The 12,830-nt window shown below is 51.3% G+C and overlaps 2 protein-coding genes across 2 annotated transcripts; both read right to left on the bottom strand.

Annotated features, from left to right (window-relative positions):
- Nucleotides 1-290: 290 nt before the first annotated feature.
- On the bottom strand, nucleotides 291-4,879 carry COCSADRAFT_95107 (uncharacterized protein; the record flags this gene model as incomplete). Its single annotated transcript, XM_007704100.1, has 2 exons — nucleotides 291-4,550; nucleotides 4,601-4,879. 2 exons carry the CDS (start codon nucleotides 4,877-4,879, stop codon nucleotides 291-293), a joined length of 4,539 nt encoding a protein of 1,512 aa, XP_007702290.1.
- Nucleotides 4,880-5,269: 390 nt separating this feature from the next.
- Nucleotides 5,270-6,582, bottom strand: COCSADRAFT_147133 (uncharacterized protein). Its single transcript, XM_007704099.1, has 2 exons — nucleotides 6,093-6,582; nucleotides 5,270-6,040 (listed from the first exon to the last, which is right to left on the bottom strand). The coding sequence occupies exons 1-2, from the start codon at nucleotides 6,527-6,529 to the stop codon at nucleotides 5,758-5,760; spliced, it is 720 nt and encodes a 239-aa protein (XP_007702289.1). The 5' UTR covers nucleotides 6,530-6,582; the 3' UTR covers nucleotides 5,270-5,757.
- Nucleotides 6,583-12,830: the final 6,248 nt, after the last annotated feature.

The raw sequence follows: 12,830 nt of genomic DNA, 5'->3' as shown, positions 1-12,830 counted from the left end.
GCTAGAAATCGATGACGAAGTTTTATTTGAGTGGCGAATACAAACATCTACACTCACTTATTTGTTCTTGTTCATGCTTTTATATATGTACAGTACCCACCTTTGTATTGCACTTGTCTCTCGATGCAATCTCGTGATTCAATATCGTAATTGCATCTTGAAATTCTTTTCCAAATGTCATGTACCTAGCAAGCCATACCAAGGCCCTCTGGCTATATCGCCGTCAGAAAAGAAGAAAGCCTTTTGCCTCTCTTCCTTGAACTCAGCACTCCACCTCCACCACGACCCCACTACACATCCACCATAACCTCATCCTCACCCGCAACCCTCGCCTCCACAGCCCCCGCCCTCAACTCCCTATCCACCACCCTCTCCACCTCCGTCCTCACCACCTCCTCACCACCACTCCGCCTCTTCTTCCCAAACAAACAATGCCAAAGATCATGCTCGGGCACCACCTCGCCATCCCCCTTCTTCCTAAGCAAATTAGTCAAAGACGCATTTTCCAACTCCGCCGAATTCGCCTTATCAAGCGCCTGTTCCCCCAGACCCTCCACACCGTCCTCCTTTCCTTTCGCCTTGTCGTTATCCCGCCGAGAAGAAGAAGACATATGCTCCAACCTCCTCTTAACACTAATCTCGTAAATCGCCTCTTCCACCGTCCCCGCCACAAGATACATAAACACTGTGGTCCCCCTCATCTGGCCAATCCGGTGCACCCGACTAATCGCCTGCAACTCAATCGCCGCATTAATCAGGGGTTCGCACAGAAAAACGTACGTAGCATTCACCAGCGTCAGCCCCGAAGAATCTGATTTCGCATCGAGCAACAAGCAGTCGACGCTCGGATCCGACTTGAAGCGCTGAATGCCGTCGCGGTCAGCGGTGCTGATAGCGCTAATTTTCCATTTCTTGAATGCGTCGCGGAGTACGAGGAAGAAGTCGCTGAATTGGGAGAAGAGGATGGATTTTGCGCCTGGGTCGTTGGCGCGGAGCCAGAGGAGGTGGCGGGCGAGCATATCGATTTTCGTGCCGTAGGAGCCAGTGAGGGAGATTGTGCGAATTTCACGCATGGTGGTGTTGCTGATGGAGGAGTAGATGGAGGGTGATGAGGGGCTGGAGGAGGGGCCGGAGGGTAATGTGGAAGATGAGGAGGAGGAAGATGAAGAAGAGGTTGCTTGTATTTGAGGTTTGAAACTTGCGGATGTAGTCTCTTCTTGCGCTTTGATTTCAGAGGGCTTGAAGCTAATATCTTTGAAATCAGAGGAGCTAAGTTTTTGCTTGCAAGTGGGACAGCTGCGGTGGGTGCGCCACCATTGATTTATGCATTCTTTGCAGTATTTGTGGCCGCAGGCTGTTAGGAGGCCGATTTCAATGTCTTCTCGGCAGATGATGCATTCAGCGGTGACTTCTTTCTGGTTCTCACTTCGGAGGTGCTTCAGGTAAGTGCACTTTGTTTTGAAACCAGCTGCACTGTCCTTCTTCTGTGCTCGCAGGGCCTCCGCCTCGTTGAAAGCGCGGGCATCAAAAGTCGCGTCGAGGTCTTCCTTATACTTGACAACCGTGTCAGAAATTTGTTGGAACTGTCGGTAGTACTCCAGACGCTGGTTCATAGTGGTTCGAAACATTTCTTGCTCTTTCTCCAACTCGGTGATGGCCTTTGCTTGATCCGTAGCGATAGCTTGTACCTTCTTGAATTGCTCCTGAAGTATGGTCAGTTCCGAAGCGGCGCGTACGTCGCCAGCTTCTGCCTTCCATTGCACGCTGTTAATCAGTGAGCGGATGCCAGATATCACACCCTTCAAAGATCCAGCTTGCAACATGCTTTTCAGCCTACGCCGCACATTTGCAATCTCAATGACCAGCTCAGGCGCATGTCCACGATCTGCCCCAGGCTCTTTATTAAGGGCTTGCCTCTCAGCAGCATTCATTTCATGTTCGATGAGAGCATCCTGAAGGCCGTGCACAGCAGCATGACGGTCGGCGACCAGCGTGCGCAGAGCCATAATGTAAACGTAGAGTTCATCCTGGACCTTCAATGACTCATCATACTCCTCGCCAGTGGTCTCTTGATCATCATCATCATCCATCAAACGTGTCAAGAGAATGTCGACAATCTCCGAGCGCCATATTTGTATCTGCTCCGTTTGTGCATTCAAAAAGTCGCTGATGTTGTCTATCGTGTCAAGGATCCTCCGCGCTTCAATGCCACCCAGATCTGGAAGGTCACTGATCTTGGCTATCTGATGAAAAGGCTTCTTCGCATTGATCCTTTCCATCTGCTCCTTGGCTCTGGTCTTTGATTCTTTCAAAAGCTCACGTCGGATCACTTTAGCTGCTTCATAGTAAGTCGTCTCAGATCTGTCTTTTTCGTGCCAGTCTTCTGAGCCAGGTTCTGTTTGTAACGGGTCTTCTTTGATTTGGTGGAATGCTGTAGCAGTGAAGAACTGTGCAGCATGCTCAAGCTCCAAGAATGATCGCAGTGACCTCCGTAGGACGGGGATGCGGCCCATCTTCTCGACGTTTTCCTCGTCATCCTCGTCAACATCGCGAAGACTGGCTGTAGATGTTCGACCCAGCTTTTCTTGCTCCACCACCAACTCGGTTCTGCACAATGCAATGTATGACTGCGCCTCCAATCGTGCAGCGCTGTAGTATGGAAGTGCAGATTTTGCTCTATTGGCAAAATCACCAGCATACGCTTGGATGTGACCTTGTTTGAGCAGGCAAAGAATCATCTCACGGGCTTCGGCTTTCCATTTGCTGTCGTTCTGTTCTATCATGATCTCAAGAACTTCATGCACAGTACGTAAAGCACCATGCCTTGTGCCCAATGCTTTCCGGTTCTTGCGTCCCACGTTCGCATGGAGACATGTCTGGCGTAGCCTGACCAGCCACTCTCGCATTCGTTCAATTTGTTCCGCATCCTCTATTTGACAGCCTTCTTCCAATGGCAAACCCTCGGGTGTGAGCCAGCAAGCATCACACATTTGGCGGATCATCTCATCGTAGTGCTGTTCCTCGATAGTAGTAAACGGAATAGTAATGACAATGCGCTTCTGCGGCGGCAGCTGCAGCTCATCTCGAATCTTGTCTTTAGTATTCCGCACTGTAATCTCATGGAAAATATCTTTAAAGGAACTCTTGTCGAAATGGCCCCAAACGGCTTTGCTGTCTGCATAAGCATCGCAACGAAGGAAGACCAGAAGACCACGCAAATCCTGAACATCCTTGCGCAGAGGAGTCCCAGAGACTGCCCAAGCGTTGCAACGTGGTATCATTCGAGCTACCCTGGCGGCCTGACTAACTCCAGTCTCCACCATTTGAGCTTCATCGAGGCAAACCCTCCACCAAGATATCCCCATGAGCGGGCTGCTCCGGCGCTCACGGCGGTTAGTGTGCCGAGAACTGCGATCCGGAGGAGGAACCGCGAAATGAACCTCTCTCGAGAGAACCTGGTATGTGGTTACAACTACATCATGTTGCATAAGATGCTCAACCGTGGCTGTTGCGTGGCGATCTTTGCGTGCTGATGCCGGCGGGAGCCCTGTGTAATGACAGACCTTGAGTTCGGGTGCGTGGACATGCATTTCGCTTATCCACTGCTCCAGAATGGAGGACGGGGCGATGATCAATGTAGCTCCAGAAGGTTTCACATGGGTCTCTGTATATGCGTCGTAGACGTTGCCTTGAGGGATTTCTCGCTTGTGGTGCGACATGAGGGCAATCAGTTCGACTGTCTTGCCCAGACCCATCTCCTCTGCGAGTATCCCACCTCTTAGTAACCTCAGTGTATCCGCTGTAGCCTCAGCTAGATCAGTTATTATAGTGCCCCGGAGCTGGCTCACATAGCACAATCGCCCTGTCGCATCCTGTTTTGGCTTGAACGATGGCGGTGAAGTATTGACGAAAGGTTCGAGCGCACCCGAGGGAGAGAAAGTGACTCCTTCTCGTCGGAGAAGCCAATCCACTGTCCGTTGCTGGAATGGCAACAGCTTCGTCTCGGTCAATGCCTGCCCAATGCGGGGTGAAACCTTGAGATCCCGCGGTGGTACATGGATCGAGTCGTAGAAATCAGACAGAGTCCATGTGTTGTTGTCCTGCGGAACGGCATCCCTCATGTAGGTGGAGAGCAGCCTAAGGTCCTCGTTGGCGCAATGACCGCGAATATTCTCATCTTCAATTACTGATATGCCCAGTATCCAGCGTATCTCAACTTCTAACTTGTATGTGACTCGTTCAGGTGCGGACCGACGCAGAAGACAGCGACAAAAGGCGACCCTAGGTCCAGACTTGGATATCTTCCCGTGTCGTGTGGTAGCGAGCGTGGCGGCGTTCCGAAGATGCGGTGATATCGAATCTAGCAGAGAGGCGGGGGCTGTGACAACTATTTCCACTCCTGTGTTTCTAACCACATTGAAGACCTCCATATGGAGAGCCGACTGGGAGGGATCTTTTCGAACCTTTTCCAATGCAAGCGCTATGGGTTCTTGCGGCTCAGTCGAAACGTATGTCATGTCTTCGTCCTCGCGCGATGTGGTAGGCATGTTCTGCAATTCACGTAAGTCTAGTACCATGGAAACGAAGTATATGTACCCACCAAATCCAGAGATATCTTGACTAGAACAACGCTCTTCTCGTCGCTGAACTCTTGTGGTGGTTTTGCGGGGGCAGTATCGTCATGGCCAAGTTTGCGCCGCTTCGCGGGTGGCTCTTCATCTCTGCACGATTCGGATATAGGAAACAACGAGTGGATGGTACGGATACAACTTAAGGCATCTGGGGCGGGAGATGACAATTTCTCTCCCTTCTTCCGAGCGTTGGCAGGCACATACGAACTTGCGCTCAAAACACGCGCGCTTCCCTGGAACGAAGACATCAGAGGTAGAGGTAGAGGTGGACGAGGTGAGGGGCGGCGTAACATGGACAAGGTGAACGCGGAGGTGTGATCGCATGTCCGCAGATCCTTGACGCGCTAAGATAAGTGATAGGAGACCAGGGTCCCGCCCCACTCAGGCTTCAGATGCATGGTGCTTTGCTCCACATATTTATCGTCTTACCTTTGTATTCCTTGCACTTTTGAGTAATAGATGAGAACTGATATCTGCTTGCGGAGTAGCTGAAAAAAAGATCAAAGCTTGCAACAGGAGGATCACGGAAATTGCATCATCATACTAGAAATATACAAATGTACGTTCGATGAGAATTATTTGAATTTGCGCTGAATAGCCATACGGCTCAAGAAATCCATGCAATATTCTCGCATAGTAACAGATACTTGAATGAGCCAGGCCGAATTTATAACGTAGCAGAACTTCCATCCTTGCGCAGCTGGCAATTGTCCTGCTTGCGACTGGCGGTTCTAGTCATTCTAACCATTCCAACGCGTAACCCCAAAACAGGCATAGATTCTATGTTGCCGACGAGTAACCGGTGGTTAAGGTATTTGAACAGATCGCGATGAAGATATCCGCTAGCACCTTCTACACTTCTGACACGCATGCCCCGACTCCATAAGCTAGTCTACCAACCAGGGTTTGCGTTGGCCCTCCTTTGATAGCCTCAACGCAGCAGTGCTCCGCAATGTGACAGATTTAATGGTGATCCATATTGCGAGGCTTGTTCTGAGGACCGGAGTTGCTGTGTTGGCTATTCTTGTTGATGTGTGTTCCTTGAGAGCATTCCATATAAATGGGTCAAGACACATGAAGAACCCATTGGCTTGTGTCATATTTCCAGAAATCCAGCGGTATTCGTCTACTCTATCGACAGCACTTTCTTGATCGGCTCTGCAGCCTCGATAAACTTCTCAACCATTGTGTCAAGCTTGGTCAGATCATCTTTGCCCTTTTTAACCTCGGCAATAAGCTTTTGTTTCTGCTTGAGCTTCTCCTGTCGGCGCTCTTCCAGCTTGAGACGGACTTGGTGTTCGTGCTCAATGCGCGCCGTCATGAGGTCGTGTTCGGTGGATTCCTTGTGTTCAGGGAATTCTTCAAGGAATTCTTCGAGGGGAATCAGGGGTAATTTCATGTACTTGTGACTGCGCGCCCGTTAGTAATGCAATCAGCCTAACGTGTCACAAGGGAACGTACTCATAGTTTTCAGCGGCAGAGATCTCTGAGCGCAGCGACTGCTCCTCATACTTCAAGTTGTGCAGACCCAGAATGAGCGCATCGTTGACAGCTCTGTCGTCTGATGTTTTGGCTTTCTCTTCGCGCACCTTGAGTACACTCTGCCTATAAAGAGTCTTGATGATGGACAGTTGTGCGCGGATGTACTTTTCCCTCTTTTCGATCTCGCGCATCGCCTTTTTCTCATTGTCAATGTCCTCGCGTGATTCCGCCTTTGAGATTTTGGGGTGAGCGAGCTGGAAGTCTACTAGTTCGTTGATGAGCTTCTTGAGATTCTGCACTTCCTGGTATAGACGCGCATTATGCGGCGTCTTTACAAGATCGGCCATGTTGAAAGTAGACAGATCCGCCGGCATAGCCTCACCGGGTTCTGGGAGCGAAACTTGTTGGTCGGTCATGGCGGATTCCTTAGTCGGTGGTCGCCACGTCGACTTATGGCCTGTTATTGGACTTGGAGGCACAGTGAGCTTGCACTTGGATTGCGCGCCGGTTAGCAGGACCGTGCGTCCCTGTTCGATTAGCACGTGACTAGGCGTCATTACCGTGTATTCCCCTGCACAGTGGCGACTTTTCTACTTTTCCTCCGTAATCCATCTAGATCTCCCCTGACGCCATCATCAACGCTTGTTGTGCACTTCAAGCCTCCAACGCGCCACCACTAACCCCCTTGCAGCACTGCAAACGAATGGAACGGACTAGACTGCTCCAGGCAAACATTTACATTGTTCAGCAGGCTATACTGGCTGCGGCACTGCTGATAACACGGCTTGACCCATTCAAATTCGAACTCAAACGCCATAGTTATCTGCTTTCGCTTATCGATCAAGGGATCTGTCGTGTTCGCATTGCGCCCACGATGCGCCAATTTGAAACGGTGGGAAGCACTGATCATGTGTTCTGTTGGTGCAAGGGCAAAGGCGCATATCCAATTTGCTGCCCGAAAGTACATTTTGCTTCGCGCTCTACCAGATGTTTATTCAGAGGGCTAAGACCTTCTGACAGATATTGATTGTAGCCACTTGAACATTGGTACGATTACTTGCTTAGCCTTTCGGCCCATGGCCATGGTACCATCACAAGCCTCGGGCCATAACGCAATGGCGCATGTGGATTAAAGCGCGGGAACAGTCCAGTACACCGGTTTGACATTCCGGTATTATCACGGACATACTGTATACTCATGTACTTATGCTTACTCGAGTGAGGTTCTCTATGCCAATGTGAATACAATGACCCCGCCTTGAGCCCCGACTCCCCTACAGTTATTCGACGTTCATTTCCAGCCTCGTGTTGCTGCACCGCTCTTGGCTTCTTGCATACACACCTCCTTGTCCAAGATACGTAGCGCCGGCTTGATCGGCGTAAATACAGGCTCGCCATGTGGACTCGCCTCCTATGTCTTGATTACTATTTCCTTCAGGGGAAAGGTCCTCGCACCCGCTACGGACAAACGAAAAATCACAGGCACAGCGCAGGCTTGAACAGCGATAAACGGCCGAGTGCTCAAGAACAGCTTAGACTCCTCTGTCTTCCCGGAGGTCATCCCTGGCCGTCCAGTAGCGTGGCCAAGGCCAGTGCTGAGTGGCGCTCTAGCGTGTGCTTTGGGCAATTGAAACATCCAAGCCTTGGAGGATATCGCGGAGGATTTGCAGGCCTGGAGGATCCAATTTAACTCTGATTTTAGAAAAGACCCTGTCACGTCAAGACCGCAACGTCCATTTTTGAGGCCCCGGCAACTATTAACTACCCAAGCAAAGCGGTACCGACGAACTCAGAAATCCTAATCACCCCTCGGTAAACGATAGCTATACCCTTGGCTACCTAGCTATGGACTACTTGCTTCAGTTTCAACTTTTGCTCCGCATTGCCGAAACCTTGCCACAGTCTAGCGCCAATTATTTTGCGTGTCGACCAAAGTGTATCGTGACAATGCAAACCCTTAGGGGCAAGCTGGCTAGACCTTCAGTCTTTTCGACAGCGCTGATGCTAAGGCCCACTTCACAGTAGTAGTCTTGGTACTTATTTGAAAGTGCCGGACAAATGTTGTGGGCGCGGCAATCAAGTCGCCCTCCAGCTGTACTCGACGGCTACAATGACAGATCTTGATCAGTGTGCCGCGCAACCACACCTGACTCGGCAGCGAGGGATGGTGAAGCAAATGCCATACCCGTACTGGGCACCCCTACCCGACCATTACGTCGCCGTGCTCGGCAAATCACGTATGCGTAGGATTCTTTTATCCGATTGCCAGCCAAGCACAATAAAACGGTGCACATTGTGCTCCAGCCTCGGTTTCCTCCGGCTCCGCACTGCGTTGGACTAGGGACTGTACGAACGCATGAACGACACCAGCCACCATGACAATCGCATTCCTGGGTTGTGGCGTATGTTTAAATTACTTTTGCCAGCCCGACCCGGGCACCCCATTCTTGGGAGATTGAGGGTATGCATACACACACAGCGGCTGGCTGATCGATATCATTACCTTGGACCTGTGTGGATGACGTCGAAGAATTGCACAAACCGTGATGATTTGAACAACGAGTAATGCTGAGATGGCCTTGCAGACACCAATCCCTAAGCTGCGTTATCACCTTCTAGTTCAGCACACACATGCAAGTGGTAGCACAAGACGCATGCTAAGCGCAGATCAAACTCGCGACAGAGATCAGCCCAAAGATGCCCGCCTGGCGTTAGTGCCCAGCGCCAATACCGAGAAGAACATTGTCCCGAGTTGTGATATCAGCACCAGCTAGAACAGCCCTAGAACGGAGTCGACCGGTACTCTAGGACTGGCATACAAGCGCGGTGCTTGGTAGGATGGGGCAGGGTTCGCAAAAACAGAAAATTGTCTCTTGGTTCCATCGGACCAGTCCCTAGTTTCCCCTCACGGGCGTGCACTTTCACGTGGCATGGCACCTGTCATACCCAGGGCATCCCTGGACAGGTTGGAAATTCGCCCAGCAGATAGTGGGCTTTGGACCGGAGCAGGCGAGGGTTAAACCTTATTTCGGGCCTCTCGAACCTCCGCTACAAGTTTCGGAGCTAGAGCTATACGCGCGATTCGTTAGTATGCGGGTGTTTGACTCGGCACCCATACAGGCTAGGCAAGCGAATGGGCTGGCTTACCGTGGTACCTGTTGTTGCTTGGAGATGAGCTCGAGTCTGGGCCGCCCAGTGGTGGACTGTAAAGATGCCTCATTGACCCGCCTGTTGGCTTGCGTTCTTCTTTTCCCCAGTTCTCGTTCGTTTTTTCCATCTTCGTTATGGCTCCAGCAAAAGAAACATCGCTTGACCTGTGCAAGCGTGTCAATGTACAGGGCAACACCATTGCGATTCGTATGCTCGAATACCTGAGCACTGCAAAGGTCCCTCTACAAGGCTTCGAGCAACTGTCAAGAGAGTTCGTCGAACTGTGTCAGGTACGATTCTACCACTGATCTCTCTTACAATGAAGCTCACAGTGATGATCAGGTACTGTGGTCTATCGAGTCGGGTGTTGCAGAGGCCAACAAGACACGCAATGGGCTCCCCGTTGAAATTACCCAGGAGCTGGACAGACGAGTCCGTCAGGTTGGCGAGGAGTTTGCCGTTCTCGCTCAGATGGTCAACAAATGTAAGTTTCAGTGACAAGTTACATGCTACCTGCCTGGATTTCGGGCCCAGATACCCGTCAATGCGATAGTTCTAACAAGCATGTTACAGTTGTTGACAAGGAAAACCACAAAGGCGGGTTTGGCATGAAATTTCGAATGATGTTCGCCGATACAGATGTTGAGAAAATGCGCCACACACTATCGCGGAGTCGTGACTCCTTAAAAGTCAGCTCCGCCATGTTCCGATGGACAATCGGTGAAGCCAAAGCAGACGCCTCGATGGGAATCGGTTATGCAGGACTGATAGCTGCATTGGAGCGTCTCAACCCAGTCAAATCAGCATCCCTCCCTCCTGTACATCCTGCCCCAACCTCAAATCTCCCACCGACACCGCCAAAAGCCAGCAGCCATCATGGAGACCGAGACCCACCAATGATGCCTGCTGCCGGTCGCATGGACAGGCCGTCCCTCAACGAACTTCGTCACGACGAAGGCTTCTCTCATCACAGTAACCGTTCAATTTCCCGGCAAGATGAGAGCGAGCTGGCGTCAGGTATCGTCGAGCTCCACAAGAACTGGCGAGCACCACCAAGCGCCCGCTCCAGTGAATCAACTAGAGACACGATGTACCACCCGCATGGCCGCTATCACGATGACCCGGTTTATGAGGAAGTGGCTTCGTCATACTCGGGTCTTTCGCCCATAGAGGAGAAGCTACGTTCTCTCAGCGTCGGTGAGCGCTACGAAGATCACCATTCCGCAATCAAGGCCGATTCCCTTGTGGCTTCCCAAAACTGGGGTCCACGCCAGAGTGGAGGTTCAAAGCACGTTGGTGGCAAGGCAGCATTGTTCAATGCTGTCGAGCAGAGAAGACACCGGATACTCGAACAATTGCTTGAAGGTGGCGCCAAAGCAGAACCACATGTCGAATCTGCCATGCTTCGGGTCGCTGTACACAATCAAGACGTAGAGACCCTTGTACTACTTCTTCGATACGGTGCGGATGCCAATGGCTTCGACCGTGAAGGCGTTACACCCTTGTTCGCTGCTACCCGTGGCCAGTGTATCGAGTGCGCCAAAGTACTGCTGAAGCATGGTGCTGACCCAAATCTGTCGGCAGGCCCTGACTCCGAGTCACCTTTATCAGCGGCTGCATCCCAGAATTATATCGACTTCGTCCAGCTGTTCCTTGCTAGCGGCGGTGACATTGGGTTTATCATGGAAAACGGCTCCACCGCGCTCATCTCAGCAATGAACAAGACAACATCACCGAAGTGCGTGGAAGTAATGTTGAGCGCAAAGGGTGATCCCGATGCGAAGAACGGAGAGGGTACAACTCCCTTGTTCCAAGCCATCCAAGCGAACCGCATAGATTTGATGACGGTACTGCTTGACCACGGTGCGAACCCCAATCTCCCTGGTCCCAAGCATCCTCTGTGGCCATCGACGTACAAACCAAAGGCCCTGCAGCTTCTTCTCCAGCGTGGTGCCGACCACAAGAAGACGCCTGGTGTCATGGAATTGGCCGCTAGTTTGAAGAAGCTTGAATCCATCAAGATCCTCATGGAAGCTGGCGTGTCGCCTAACGTACGGAAGGATAACGTCTACACACCACTTTGCTCGGCCATCCGTGATAACAGCCCCGAGATTGTTACATATCTGCTCGATCACGGCGCAGACCCCAACTTCAATGCGGCAGAATATCCCGCTTTCAAGTGTATCACTCACAAACGCACACAGTTCCTCCCGCAGCTAGTAGCAGCTGGTGCAGATCTCAATAAGCCGAAGGGCATCATCGAGACTGCTGTAAAGTTTGACGATAAAGATGCGATGATCTACCTTCTTGATCATGGTGTCAGCCCCAATGACCGAACACCAGAGGGCTGCACAGCGCTCACTACCGCCATCCGGGAAAACAGGGGCGAGCTCGTCGACATTCTGCTTCAACGAGGAGCGGATCCCGCAATTCGAGGCGAAGACTGGCCCCTCTGCATGGCCGTCAAACGCCCTGATATCCTCAAGAAGCTTCTTGCCGCGACACCGAACCCCCGTGCCTTCCGCGGTGTGGTAGAAATGGCCGTAGTCGCCAACCAGCTCGAAAGTATCAAGCTCCTCCTTGATGCCGGCGTCAGTGTTGAGGACAAGAACTGCGGTGTCTTCTCTCCCCTTACCACTGCCATCCGCGAGGAGCGTAAGGTCATCGTCCGCTACCTCCTCGATGTTGCCAACGCCGATCCCAATGCTCCAGGCGAGCACCTACCCATTGTTAAAGCCCTCCGCCGCTACAGTGGTGATACGGAAATTATCCAAATGCTACTCACCCGCGGCGCCGATATCAACAAAATGCACCGAGGCTGGAACGCCATCCTGCAAGCTGTTGAGAATGGTGATGCCAAGATTCTGAAACTCCTTCTCGACATGGGTGGACCTCCCGATCTACAGGCCCTTGATGAGTCTGGCCGTGCTGTGATCGACATCATTACAGAGCGCGGTTGGGAAGAGGGTCTCGGACTGCTTTTCCCTAACGCGGGCGGGCGGGCCAAGCAGTAGGTAATTCCCCCTCCAGTGCGTCATCCTCTCCTCAATTGCCTTGCATAACAGATAGGCTAACAACAGCCGCAGCAACAACAGTTTCTCCATCAGCGATTGGAAGTGGATGAGTGCAGAGTTGGAACGAGAGATACACAGTCACAGATATGATGATTATGATGATGTGGCAGATGATTGCAGTCAAGCCTCGAGTATGCTTTTACATGTATGATTCTTCTATCTTGCGCTTAATATCTTTGCTCTATGTTTGGCTGCTCATCGTTTTTTTTCTCACGATTTTGTACGAGCGGAATGGGAACTGCCGAGGGGATAATTTTCTTGTTGCATCACGGAGTTGGACACATATACCACATGCTCACTGGAGCCAACCCATTTCCTACGTTCATCTAAGTAATTCTACTTTTTACCTATTCATCGCACCATATCAGCCAACATTACTCGGTTTCATTCACAAACACGAGAACTAACTCGCGCGCACGTCAAGAATCATCCCGGCAATCGGTCCTATAAAACTTGTCATGCAGGGTGTATCGCGCCATAGACCAAAAGTCGT

This window comes from Bipolaris sorokiniana (genome assembly GCF_000338995.1).
Source record: "Bipolaris sorokiniana ND90Pr unplaced genomic scaffold COCSAscaffold_11, whole genome shotgun sequence".
NCBI classification, from domain to species: domain Eukaryota; kingdom Fungi; phylum Ascomycota; class Dothideomycetes; order Pleosporales; family Pleosporaceae; genus Bipolaris; species Bipolaris sorokiniana.
The sequence above is the reverse complement of the archived record's forward strand: the minus strand, read 5'-3'. Positions and strand labels throughout refer to the sequence as shown.

Excerpts from the sequence above, each read along its gene's own strand:
- COCSADRAFT_147133 (XM_007704099.1), bottom strand. The coding sequence starts at position 6,529 with ATGACCGACCAACAAGTTTCGCTCCCAGAACCCGGTGAGGCTATGCCG. Across the intron at positions 6,041-6,092 it reads TCTGCCGCTGAAAACTATGA|TCACAAGTACATGAAATTAC; the intron begins GTACGTTCCCTT and ends ACGGGCGCGCAG.